The 12,288-nt window shown below is 36.9% G+C and overlaps 1 protein-coding gene across 1 annotated transcript in view; it reads right to left on the bottom strand.

Moving 5' to 3' along the window:
- The window catches only part of LOC105223681 (inactive dipeptidyl peptidase 10), a 253,046-nt gene extending 243,464 nt beyond the window's left edge, over nt 1-9,582 (bottom strand). Inside the window, exon 1 of the mRNA XM_049454177.1 lies at nt 9,363-9,582. Coding sequence (XP_049310134.1) covers nt 9,363-9,449 — 87 coding nt within the window. The 5' untranslated portion in view covers nt 9,450-9,582. The remainder of the gene's footprint in view (nt 1-9,362) is intronic.
- Nucleotides 9,583-12,288: the final 2,706 nt, after the last annotated feature.

Here is a 12,288-nt window from a genome sequence, read left to right as displayed (position 1 = left end):
TATAATTGGCTCAAAAAGCATTCATGTTTTTGTATTTTATCCGTTAGCTGCTGAAGGATTACCAGTTGAGGCTTTAAGCAGTGGCATGAAAATATTATGCGCCTAAATGTATGCTTCCAAATGTGAAATAGGCGTGTTTTAACAAAGAAATCAATTGTTTAGTTGCCAAAATTGATTTAAATATCCACGTAAATTATATTAAGATTAAAGCTAAAGCATACCTAGCTCACATTATTAACTTTTCTTAGATTACACTTAACTGCACATAGGATTTATAAAAAGTTAGCTGTTCAATTTTAAGTAAGTAAAGCTTTAAATACCAGATAATTAATTAAATTTCAACTTTTTTGCCTAACTATGATAAACTTTTTCTGTTGCTTAATGAAAACAGAAGTTAAGCAAAATATTTTTTTGAGTCAATAATTATTGCCACATTTCTTGCATTAAAATGTCAATAATACTCGATTATATTAAATGTTAAAAAAAATGTTGCAAGTGACACAAAGGCCAAAAAACGTTCAAACTGCTTACATATTTATTGCTGTTTACATTAAAATGCGTGGCAACACTAAATTATTAAGTCTCTAGTGCCTTTTTAGTGTGAATTTTTTTGAGTGCCTTAAACTATGCTACGGAAATCAGCGCCATTAGCAATTAATTATGCCATAAACAATGTTTTTCAAAACCAAAGTACACAAATCGCATAATTATGCATATAAAAGTATATAAAATACATATGTATACATTATATGTATATAATATGTATAAATATATAATTAGATGTGTGTGCTTATATATATTTACCACACATATTTAATCCCTTTAAACAAGCATTTGCAAATTTTCCACTTACTTTAATATTATCATGAATATTTATAGATTTGCGGCATACGAAAATGTTGCATGCCACACAACACGTGCAACAATAAGCATTACTACAATTTTAATTTAACTACACGCACACATACACGGGTATATATTATATAATAATTAATTATTTTCACGCGGCCACTGTGCTATTGTAAGCGAGTTTAATCATTTCTCACACACACGCTCATACATATGCACGCACAAAATTCTTATAATGTCTCTGTGTATGTGTGTGATGAAATATAGTTGTGAAGCAACAATCGCGCGTGCAGCGCACAATTGCAACACAAAAAATATTTACACAATAACTGCATTGTTGTTGTTGTGTGTGGTGTTTGCAAAAACCAGCAACAACACAGCGCACAATTTTGCTCAACGGAAATTTTCATGCAAACAACAGCGGTGACATTTCCGGCAACAATGAATTTGTCATGTTGGCGGGTGGGCGCGGGTGGTTAGTTGTCATTTTCCATCGACACACCTACACACATAAACATTGTAGTGTAGAAGTGTTATAAAGCACACGCACATATGGAATAGCGACGAATGTGCAGCACAAAGGCAGACAAAAGCGTGACAATGATGGCCAGCAATTTCGATGATGATAATGGGTGGCGATTTTTCAACGACGGACACATGTGTACTATATATTTTATGTATATATGTATATGTATATATAGACAGCAATGCGTTTGTAGTGTTTTTGATCGATTCTTTTATACCCTGATCGGAGTAGTTGGTAATACCCAGAAGTTAATGTCAAAGCTTTTATAAAATATGTCTGCATATATGCGAACTAGTCCCTCAATTTTTGAGTTATCTATCTAAAACTTTGCGTACATTCTTTTCTTCCCTAAAAAACTTTAGATTTGTCAGTACGACTAATTTCGACCCACTGTAGCTTATAGCTCCCATACAAACTGGCTGAGTCATATCATATCGCTATATGGAAAACTTTTTTATTTGACGGGTTATCTTTATCAAAATTTGTACAAAGTATTTTCAGAGGCAATGCTATTATCGGTCAACAAATTGTTGAGATCGGATCACTAAAGCTTGTAACTGCCGTACGAAGTGGTCGATAAAAGTCTAGTTCTTATATGAAAAAGTTCTCAATTTGATAAAATATCTTCACGTAATTTGGCATAGATTATTATATCAAGCAATGGTATAATCTCAGAAGAAATCCTTTAGATTGGACTACTATAGCATATAGCTGTCATACAAATTGACTGATCAAAATCAAGTTCATATATAAAAAAGTTTTTTATTTGGGAAGATATCTTCATGAAATTTTTCATGGACTATTATATTAAACAATGGTATAAGCTCAGAAGAAATTGTTCAGATTGGATCACTATAGCATATAGCTGTCATACAACTGAATGATCAAAATCAAGTCCTTATAAGGAAAACTTTTTCAACTGTCGACATATCATCACGAAATTTTACGCAGATTATTACACAAAACCGCGCCACTATATCCAGACAAATTCTTTAGATCGGACCACTACATCATATAGCTGCTGTATAAACTGAACGATGAAAATTAAACCCGTATATGAAAAACTTCTTCATTTGATGAGATATCATAACCAAATTTGACAGAGACTATTATAATAAGCAACAGTATAATCTCAGAAGAAATCATTCAGATTGGATCACTATAACATATAGCTGTCATACAACTGAATGATCAAAATGAAATTCTTGTATGAAAAACTTTTTCATTCGGCGAGATATTAACAGGAAATTTGACACAAGTTATTATCCAAGACCTAGCTTTAATAATTTAATATACAAACAAGTTGTTCAGATCGGCCCACTATAGCCTATAGCTGCCATACAAGCTGACTGAACAAAATCAATCTGAAGAGCTTCTTACCCTTTTATGCTACAGACAATGCACGTATGAAGGTTATTATTGCTTCAATGTAGCAAAAGTTAACGGTTTTTTTGTTTAATATTTTTTTTTGACATTTTCCTTTTTTCTCACTATCGAATTACAACAGCATTTTTTACGCGCTCTTTGTTCCATTTACCGCGTTTTCCGTACATGTGTATGTCTATTGCACGTGTGTGTGTGCTTGATTTCGACACTTAACAGCTTTTGTTGTCACTTGTTTCAGTTGTTGTTGTTATATTTTTTTCTACTACTTTTTGTATTTTTTTCTACTACTTTTTGTATTTTACCTACTACTTTTATATGTTTTTTACTACTTTTTATTTTTCTTTCACAACTTTTTTTTTGTTTTTTCTACTACTCTTCATATTTTCTTCCACTACTTTTTATATTCTTTACCCAAAAATATATTTATTGCTTATTATTTTTTATAGTTGCCATATTTTCACACACTGCAGTACACTTTCATATTTTTTTTTATTTTCGTATTTTTACTTTCCGCCTTGTAATCACATTTTCGGTGCTACTGCAGGCTCAGCACTCTACACCGACCAACTGATAAGCCACGCACACAGCGCCCACACACATTCACCTGCATTGAAGCGTGTAAAATCGGCAGTGACACGACACCCAGCTGACAGTGCACATAAAAAAATAAATCTGTCAACGCCGTGCACGCCGGCGGGTCAACGCACGTAGCGCTGACACCAAACAAAACACAAACAAAAAAAAAACAACAAAAACTAGTAATTACTTTATTTTTGTGCGCCAGCAGCCGGCGATGTGGAAAATTCTGTGATAAACAGCCGGTAGGACGCGGCGAAGGCGCGGCGATTGAGTTTAGAAAAAATTTTTAAAATTATTTTTACACACTTGCAACACTTTTGGCGCACTTTGAGAATATTTTTACACTTTAAATTTTAAAATAAATATTTTTTTAAATTTTTTCAGTAAGAAATAATTCTTTTACACTTGCCTTTTAGCTTGCACGAATCACAAATCACTGGCGAACACTGACAAAAGCGTATGTACTAAGCGCGTAACAACAACAGCAACAACAACAATAAATCAATTAATCACAATAAAAAGGTAAGAATGTTGAAAATGAATATGCAAACAAATTGAAAAATAAGCGCGTTAGAGTTTCAAATGTGAAGCGGCGAAATTTTGTCTCTCATGTCAACACGCGCCAAAATGTTACTTGCGACTGATAGCTGGTCGCCAGACGACGTGAGAACAATAACAGCAGGCGCGCGTACATAAAGCTTCATATATTTGTATATGCGCGTGTATGTGTACATGTGTGTGAGCGTGCATGTATACGAAAAGTGTATAGATACACAATTACACGGTTGGCAATTGTATATGTACACGCAGTCACTCATACGCCCGGGTGACTGTGTGCGAATTCCATTGAAGAATTCAAGATTCAAGCGCGCTACACCTTGGCACACACACAAACGCATTTATTATTACACAAACATTCAAACGCACTCTTATAGACTGTAATGAAAGCTCGTCCTTTGCCTTTACTTGCCTGCTGTTTGGTGCGCGTCACTGTGTTGGTGTTTAAAATAAACAGAAACCATATGTTTTTGCTTTGTTCTCTTTATTTGATTTTATAAAAACAACTGCTGTTGATTTTCAAGTTTCGTGTAACGTGAGCTTTCACATGAAAGCTTTAAGCGCTGCACGCCGCTATGCAGCGGAGACGATAAACTCTTAGTTTCGAGTACAGTGTTTATAAGAGCGCAGTCTCTTACTCACTCAAATGAGCCTGAGTAGAAATCCACCACAGAAACGCTCTCTTGCGCAGTAAAGCTACGCCATGTAAGCTTTTCGAGCTTTTACCGCTCTTTTGAGTTACAATAACTGCTTAACTATACCACTTGTTGCACGCCACACAACAAATATTAAAAGAAATGTTAATTTAGATATGCTATGCCTCAAGCATGTGTAGCTTAGGTAAAGAGCCAAAGAGAGAGCGAGAAAAAGTAAAAAATGAAAATCTTTACTGGAGTTTAGAAAAGAGGCTTTCATTTTAAGAAGTGGTTCAGTGTAAGAAGCGCGGCAACACTACTGTGGTGAATATGTGGTACGGTTATTATTCTGAGAAACTCTTGATTCGTATTGCCAACTAAAATGGGGCTTTAATTTTGAACTAAAATGGAATTTAAATTGAAAATAAATTAAAAACAACTAAGCAAAAACTCAGTAATAACTGCATATATATTATAAAGGTTAAATCCAGTTTTAAAAAGACTTTCAAGTGAAATTAATGACGAATTCTTACTTTTTAATTGTTCACCTTCGAAATGCTACAAAATAATATTTTAGAACTAGTTATTTATATAGCATTCCAGTGAGGGCATTCTGCAGCGATCGGAACAAGTGGGAATCTTACAAGACGACTTTTAAAGGTAGAAAAAAAGACTTTTTTGTGAATTTATTTCTAAAATCTGGACTGAGTAATTTTATTCGGACCATTTGTACATTATAGAGCATACTTTTGACAATGTAAGGTAATTTTTTCATGCAGAAATATTGAGGCATAAGCCGGTAACAGTGCTTTTCCCAGAACGTCTTGAGAAAAAACACTTTGGGGTGTTCGCCATAACTCGGCTGGAAATTATGCAAAAATAAAAAACCAAGAAAAATTAGTTAAACTATAATCAAATCTTCCCCCAACGTTCTCTGAAAATTTTTTTGCTTTCAAAAATTTTTGGCGTCCATCTAAAGTGTAAAATGTTATTTACCACTAAAAATTCCGCCATTTTGCGAGTGGAAAACACCCTTAATGAAAAAAAAAATTTAATAAACGTTGAGGGCGGTATTTTATATGTTAAAAATGTGTTCAAACTTTGAAATGAATCGATCAAGTAGTTTTGAAATGATAGTGAACACGGACTTTGAAAAAGTAGTTTTGAGAAAAACGCGTCGGCAGCTGCGGGATAGAACCTATCCGCCCTCAGCTGTTAGAGTTAGAGCGTTAAAGGCTCGTAATAAGACGATAACTCTAAGAATATTACTTCTATCTACTTAAAATTTTAAGGACATATTCTTGAAATGTCAAGCAATAAGCTGATATAAAAAAAAAATCTATTTTTCGAAAGTGAAAAACCCTACCAGTTGCACCAAATCTAGCCGTATGTCATAAAGAGCATTTTAATATTGAATTCCCAAGAAAAACCATATTTTGTTTTACTGCTAAAGACCAATGACTTCGAGTAAGCACAGAAGAGCCAGTATAATGATATTAAATCACAGTTTCATTGAAGCCATTCAATAACACAATTTCCTGAAATATGTGAATCTAAGAACATTTCTCCTTGTTGGTACCAGATATTGTCAAGAACACCTTTTTTCATTTGCGACCATAAAAAAGTTGGTTATCTGTACCGCTCTCCACTGACAGTAACGGAGTGACTAGATTTATTTCGAAAGAAGTACAGATCGATGATTCTAACAGACTAAAAATCACAAAAAACTAACAATTTAGGTGACTATAATGTTTGCTCATGAATAATTTTTAATATTGAATAATAATTTTCTTAGCACCAGCATCTTCTTTTTCTTAATTGGCGCAGACACCGCTTACGCGATTATAGCCGAGTTAACAACCGCGCGCCAGTCGTTTCTTCTTTTCGCTACGTGGCGCCAATTGGATATTCCAAGCGAAGCCAGGTCCTTCTCCACTTGGTCCTTCCAACGGAGTGGAGGTCTTCCTCTTCCTCTGCTTCCCCCGGCGGGTACTGCGTCGAATACTTTCAGAGCTGGAGTGTTTTCGTCCATCCGGACAACATGACCTAGCCAGCGTAGCCGCTGTCTTTTAATTCGCTGAACTATGTCAATGTCGTCGTATATCTCGTACAGCTCATCGTTCCATCGAATGCGATATTCGCCGTGGCCAACGCGCAAAGGACCATAAATCTTTCGCAGAATTTTTCTCTCGAAAACTCGCAACGTCGACTCATCCGCTGTTGACATCGTCCAAGCCTCTGCACCATATAGCAGGACGGGAATTATGAGAGACTTATAGAGTTTGGTTTTTGTCTGTCGAGAGAGGACTTTGCTTCTCAATTGCCTACTCAGTCCGAAGTAGCACCTGTTGGCAAGAGTTATCCTGCGTTGGATTTCTAGGCTGACATTGTTGGTGGTGTTTACGCTGGTTCCAAGATAGACGAAATTATCTACAACTTCAAAGTTATGACTGTCAACAGTGACGTGGGAGCCAAGTCGCGAGTGCGACGACTGTTTGTTTGATGACAGGAGATATTTCGTCTTGCCCTCGTTCACTGCCAGACCCATTCGTCTTGCTTCCTTGTCCAGCCTGGAGAAAGCAGAACTAACGGCGCGGGTGTTGAGGCCGATGATATCAATATCATCGGCATACGCCAGCAGCTGTACACTCTTATAGAAGATTGTACCTGCTCGATTAAGTTCTGCAGCTCGAACTATTTTCTCCAGCAGCAGATTGAAAAAGTCGCACGATAGGGAGTCGCCTTGTGTGAAACCTCGTTTGGTATCGAACGGCTCGGAGAGGTTCTTCCCGATCCTGACGGAGCTTTTGGTGCCGCTCAACGTCAGTTTACACAGCCGTATCAGTTTTGCGGGGATACCAAATTCAGACATTGCGGCATAAAGGCAGCTCCTTTTCGTGCTGTCGAAAGCAGCTTTGAAATCGACGAAGAGGTGGTGTGTGTCGATTCTCCTTTCACGGGTCTTTTCCAAGATTTGGCGCATGGTGAATATCTGGTCGGTTGTTGATTTGCCAGGTCTAAAGCCACACTGATAAGGTCCAATCAGTTTGTTGACGGTGGGCTTCAATCTTTCACACAGTATGCTCGATAGAGCCTTATATGCGATATTCAGGGGGCTTGTCCCACGGTATTTGGCGCAGATTATGGGGTCTATCTTGTTGTGGATTGGGCAGAGCACACTTAAATTCCAATCGTTGGGCGTGCTTTCGTACGACCATATTTTACAAAGAAGCTGATGCATGCTCCTTATCAGTTCTTCGCCGCCGTGTTTGAATAGCTCGGCCGGCAATCCATCGGCCCCTGCCGCTTTGTTGTTCTTCAGGCGGGTGATTGCTATTCGAACTTCTTCATGGTCGGGTAATGGAACGTCTGCTCCATCGTCATCGATTGGGGAATCGGGTTCGCCTTCTCCCGGTGTTGTGCTTTCACTGCCATTCAGCAGGCTGGAGAAGTGTTCCCTCCATAATTTAAGTATGCTCTGGGCATCGGTAACTAGATCACCTTTGGGGGTTCTACAAGAGTATGCTCCGGTCTTGAAACCTTCTGTAAGCCGCCGCATCTTTTCGTAGAATTTTCGAGCATTACCCTGTCGGCCAGCTTATCGAGCACCAGCATCTACAGTTTTGTTTATTTTTCTCGCCACTCAGATGGAAGCACGAGGCTCCTGAGACGAAGAGGATTGTTTTCATACAAAAGTCGTTAATATTTTCAAGTTATTCCAAGGCAAAATCAGCACATTCACGACGTGTATGTAAGTCCAATGGACTTAGTTCTTGATTGAGAACAATTTTATGAGGATGCAGGCTCTTTCTTCTTCTTTTAAAATCTGCCATCCCTATTGGAAAACCTGGTATAACTTTTGGCAATCCTTCCGTTGAAATTTACAACCCTTACAGATCGCTCAATTTGTATTAGATGCTCAACTAAGTTCATCTTGTTCTTTTAAACCAATATGCAATTTTATTGTAAGAAAGTGGTTAAAAATGAATTATTGGAAAAATTGCAAGTTGCTTTTGGCAACTTTTTCCATATTTCTGGCAAAATGGTATTCCACATTTTGGTAAAACCATTCATCTTCAGAAATAAAAAACTTGGGTTCCTAATTACCACAATCAGGAGAGGCACGAAAAAGTGATTCTGTTTTGCTTTAAAGCTCCCAATGCTGAAGCATCCTCAACTTGCGTTTGACATGGATCCGAATCGAACAACGTCAACAATTTACCGTCATCGAAGGTTTTTGGTTTTTTTTCACGCGAACGGTCGTTTATATCGAAATCACCGTTTTTAAAGCGACGAAACCAATCACGGCACTATGTTTCACTTAAAAGAGCATCTCCGTAAACTATTTGGAGTTTTCGATGTGCTTACTGAAAGAAAAATCAACACTTCCCACAAATGAAGATTTGGAAACGCAGATTTTTTTTAAAGTTGAGTTTAGGTTTTATCAAAATCAATATTCACAACTTACTTTAATTTACATATATGGAAGTAACATATTACGTGAGAAATAAGCCATTTATCACTAATTAAATGCAAGTATTTTTTGTAGTGACAAATGAAAGATATATATTTTAGAATTTTTTTATCATTCCGTATTATATGCGCACATTTTATATTCCATAAATGGTAGGAGTCATAAATGAAATGTTCCAACAACAAAAGACAGCAAGTGCATTGTTAAGTGCACTGACCCCTTGGCACTTTCTCCGAAACATAACTTAATCGCCGAGACGCAAATCGACAATACTTAAATACGACTCTACATTCTCGTTTCGAAAAGCAGAATTAAAAGTAGCAGATTAAAGTAGCGAAAGAGAGGAGGTACTTACCTCGATGGTGATGTGATGGCCGCGCGAGCGAAAGTTGTCGTCATTCGAGCGCAGATTCTTCGAATCAATTTGCACATTTGTCTGCATTTTGGCGCTGTTGGTTGAGAGGATGGAAGATGTACAAATTCACACGCGAACGCGTTGAGGCAATATTTGCTAATAGTTGTTGTTGTACTTGTTTTTAAATGGTGGCTGTGTGCTACACTTGTTGTGATGTTTATGTCTTTACTTCTGTCTTTATGCCTTTATTTGCCTTTCAGTTTGCGTTTTTGGTTTTTTTTTCACATTTGCCTTGATTGTTTAACTAGCTAAATAACGGTTTAGCCGACAGCCGACCAGAATTGCCTGCCAATGGCGCTAATAAGCGCACCAGCTGTTCCTCGGCGCGGAAAGATTGGCTACTTAAACTGCCACAAGTGTTTCACTGCGATAAATATTTGCTCACACAAACACACATATGTGTTATATTTATAAGTCCATAAGTGTGTGTGTGTCTATAATGGCAGCTCATATGCCACGCGGCTTGCTTTGCACACTCCTCAAAACGGCCGTCGCAACTTTTTCGTGGGTCTATTTGAAAACGACACGAAATCATAAACGAAATACTAGCAAATAACGGTGGTTATTGCTGTCTGTTGTTGTATTTGCCTTGATTGTTGCTTCAAGTGTGCGCTACCCACAGCTTAGCCGAAACTAAGCGGCCGGCACTGTTGCGCTCCGAATGCCAAGTGAGTCACTCACACGCCCACACTCAGTCACGCAGAAATATTTGTTTGTTGATGTGTGGTTATCCTTTTGACGTTTAGTATTCGCAGCGCGCTTTGACAGGGCAAGATAATACGATGCCAAGGAACGCGACCAACTTCCACAGAAATATGCGAAAATATTTCTGCTTATTATGATAAGTGGAATTTTTGTTGTTGTTGCTGTTGTTGTTGGTTTTGCTGTTTTTGTTTTTTCTGTTGCTATTTTTGTTTCTGCTGGCGCTGTAATAGAGAAAAAGAGCGAAACGGAAAAGGCAATAAAAGTTATTTGTCTGCCAAGTAAGTAAGGCAAAGTGATATAAATATGTTGTGTATTAGGGTGGGTCAAAAATAAATAATACTTTTTTTGCTTGGTACTCTTAAAATATGTTTTCAGATACCTCTAAGAAATTAATACTTCATTCATACACTAGGGTAGTTTAGAAAAAAAGATTTTCTCTTGATACTTTGAAAATAGGTTATTAGACACCTACAGGAAAGTCTCTCAAAGCATTAGCTCTTAATTGTAACGAGAAGGTCCTTCGTTTTACAGTTTTTCATTTTTTTCCTATTATCAATTGGAAAAATTCGAATCTCGCCTCCAAGTACTTGAAAAAATATCTCCTTTCCAAGATTTTGTAGAAAATTGAATGCTTTACAGAAAAGTCTTACATGGTTTCACCATAAGTCTAACCCTTTAAAAGATTAAGATTAAAACATGTATTAACGATTGAAGTTTGCTTATTTTAAGATAATTTTTCTTCTTATGATATTTTTAACTCAGAGAAACTCCCCACCCTAATATATATTCTATATATACATATATACACATTTTCATAAATACGAACATATTATACTCTCTGTTGAGTTCAGGAAAGTAGTAAACCGCACCACCATTGAACAAAGGTTTGCGATGTGTGAGCAAAAATGGCGTCGCTGTTGGCTTTGGGAGCAGGCACACGTCCTCAGGCATAAAGAGATATGCTCTACTTTAGTGCACTTATGCACACTAGTAGTAAAAATCAAAAATTTTTGGCATAAAATATATACTTTTTGGCAAAATTTATGCGCTTTGGCATTCGCTTGCTTCCCGAACCTCCTTATGTAGAAAAACAAATAGATTTTATCACTCTTGAGAAAACTGAAATGTGGAAGATCGTAAAAGTGAGATAATATTTTTAAAAATTTCACTAAAAGAAATAAGTATGCACTAGTTCCGGGTGCAGTCGATTACTAGCCTCTTTCTTAATCGTATTTTTACAAAATCAAAGTTTTGCCAAATATTTTGAGTTGTCCAAAAAAACTTTCTAATGAGAACTTTATATTTGGCAGTCGAATTATTACCAAACTAAAAAAAAAACAAAAGCACAGCAATTCTTCCATATATCTCAGGCCATTTCCCATTTTCGGTGCAAAGGCAGTCAGTCAAAGGAACGGATCTTTGATATATCCTCTTTAGGTTATTGATATGATATATCCTAAAGAGGCTAGAACCTGTTGTTATTAAATGCTTTTAGTCAGGGCACATGCACACGTCAACTGTAAATAATTGTTAGGTGAGTTATAGCACTTTATGAAATTCATTTGCCCAGTGAAACGCTTCAGTAGTCGAGTCTCGGTGGAGATTCAAACGTGGCATGAATGGAATATGTGCCGCACATGCCGACTTGACAGCAGGCTAGGAAAGCCACAAGACGACTATTGTAGAAGCTGTCACCGTTTAGAAGAATGGGAGATATAAAAAATATTATATGCGAAAAGCTTTGTAGAGAGATAAAAGAGTTTCTTGACGATGCTTCAGAGGTTGCAAAGATATAAGTTTTTGTGCGGATGAACTTTATCAAAAGCACAGGTGGTTCAGTGATAAGATATTAGAGTAAGGTGATTTTAGTCATAGTGGTTTCTCGGATGTTGTGTTCTCGACCATCATCTACCCAAAGTTACAGTATCAAAAAAAAAAAAAACAAAAAATCATAAAATTTAAGCAAAAATTTTCTTATATTATACGATATGTTGTTCTTCTTTGGCACTAGAACTAATTAACATACAAGGTATGAAGTCCCCTATGAATCAAAGTAGTCCCCTTGGGCAGCTTTATATCGATTCCAGCGCGTTTTTCATGCTTCGTAACATTTCTGGAACGCTTCGACTAGAATGTCCGCGAGTACCCTCGTCACGGCCGC

Source organism: Bactrocera dorsalis, chromosome 4, assembly GCF_023373825.1.
Source record: "Bactrocera dorsalis isolate Fly_Bdor chromosome 4, ASM2337382v1, whole genome shotgun sequence".
Classification (NCBI taxonomy): domain Eukaryota; kingdom Metazoa; phylum Arthropoda; class Insecta; order Diptera; family Tephritidae; genus Bactrocera; species Bactrocera dorsalis.
The sequence above is the reverse complement of the archived record's forward strand: the minus strand, read 5'-3'. Positions and strand labels throughout refer to the sequence as shown.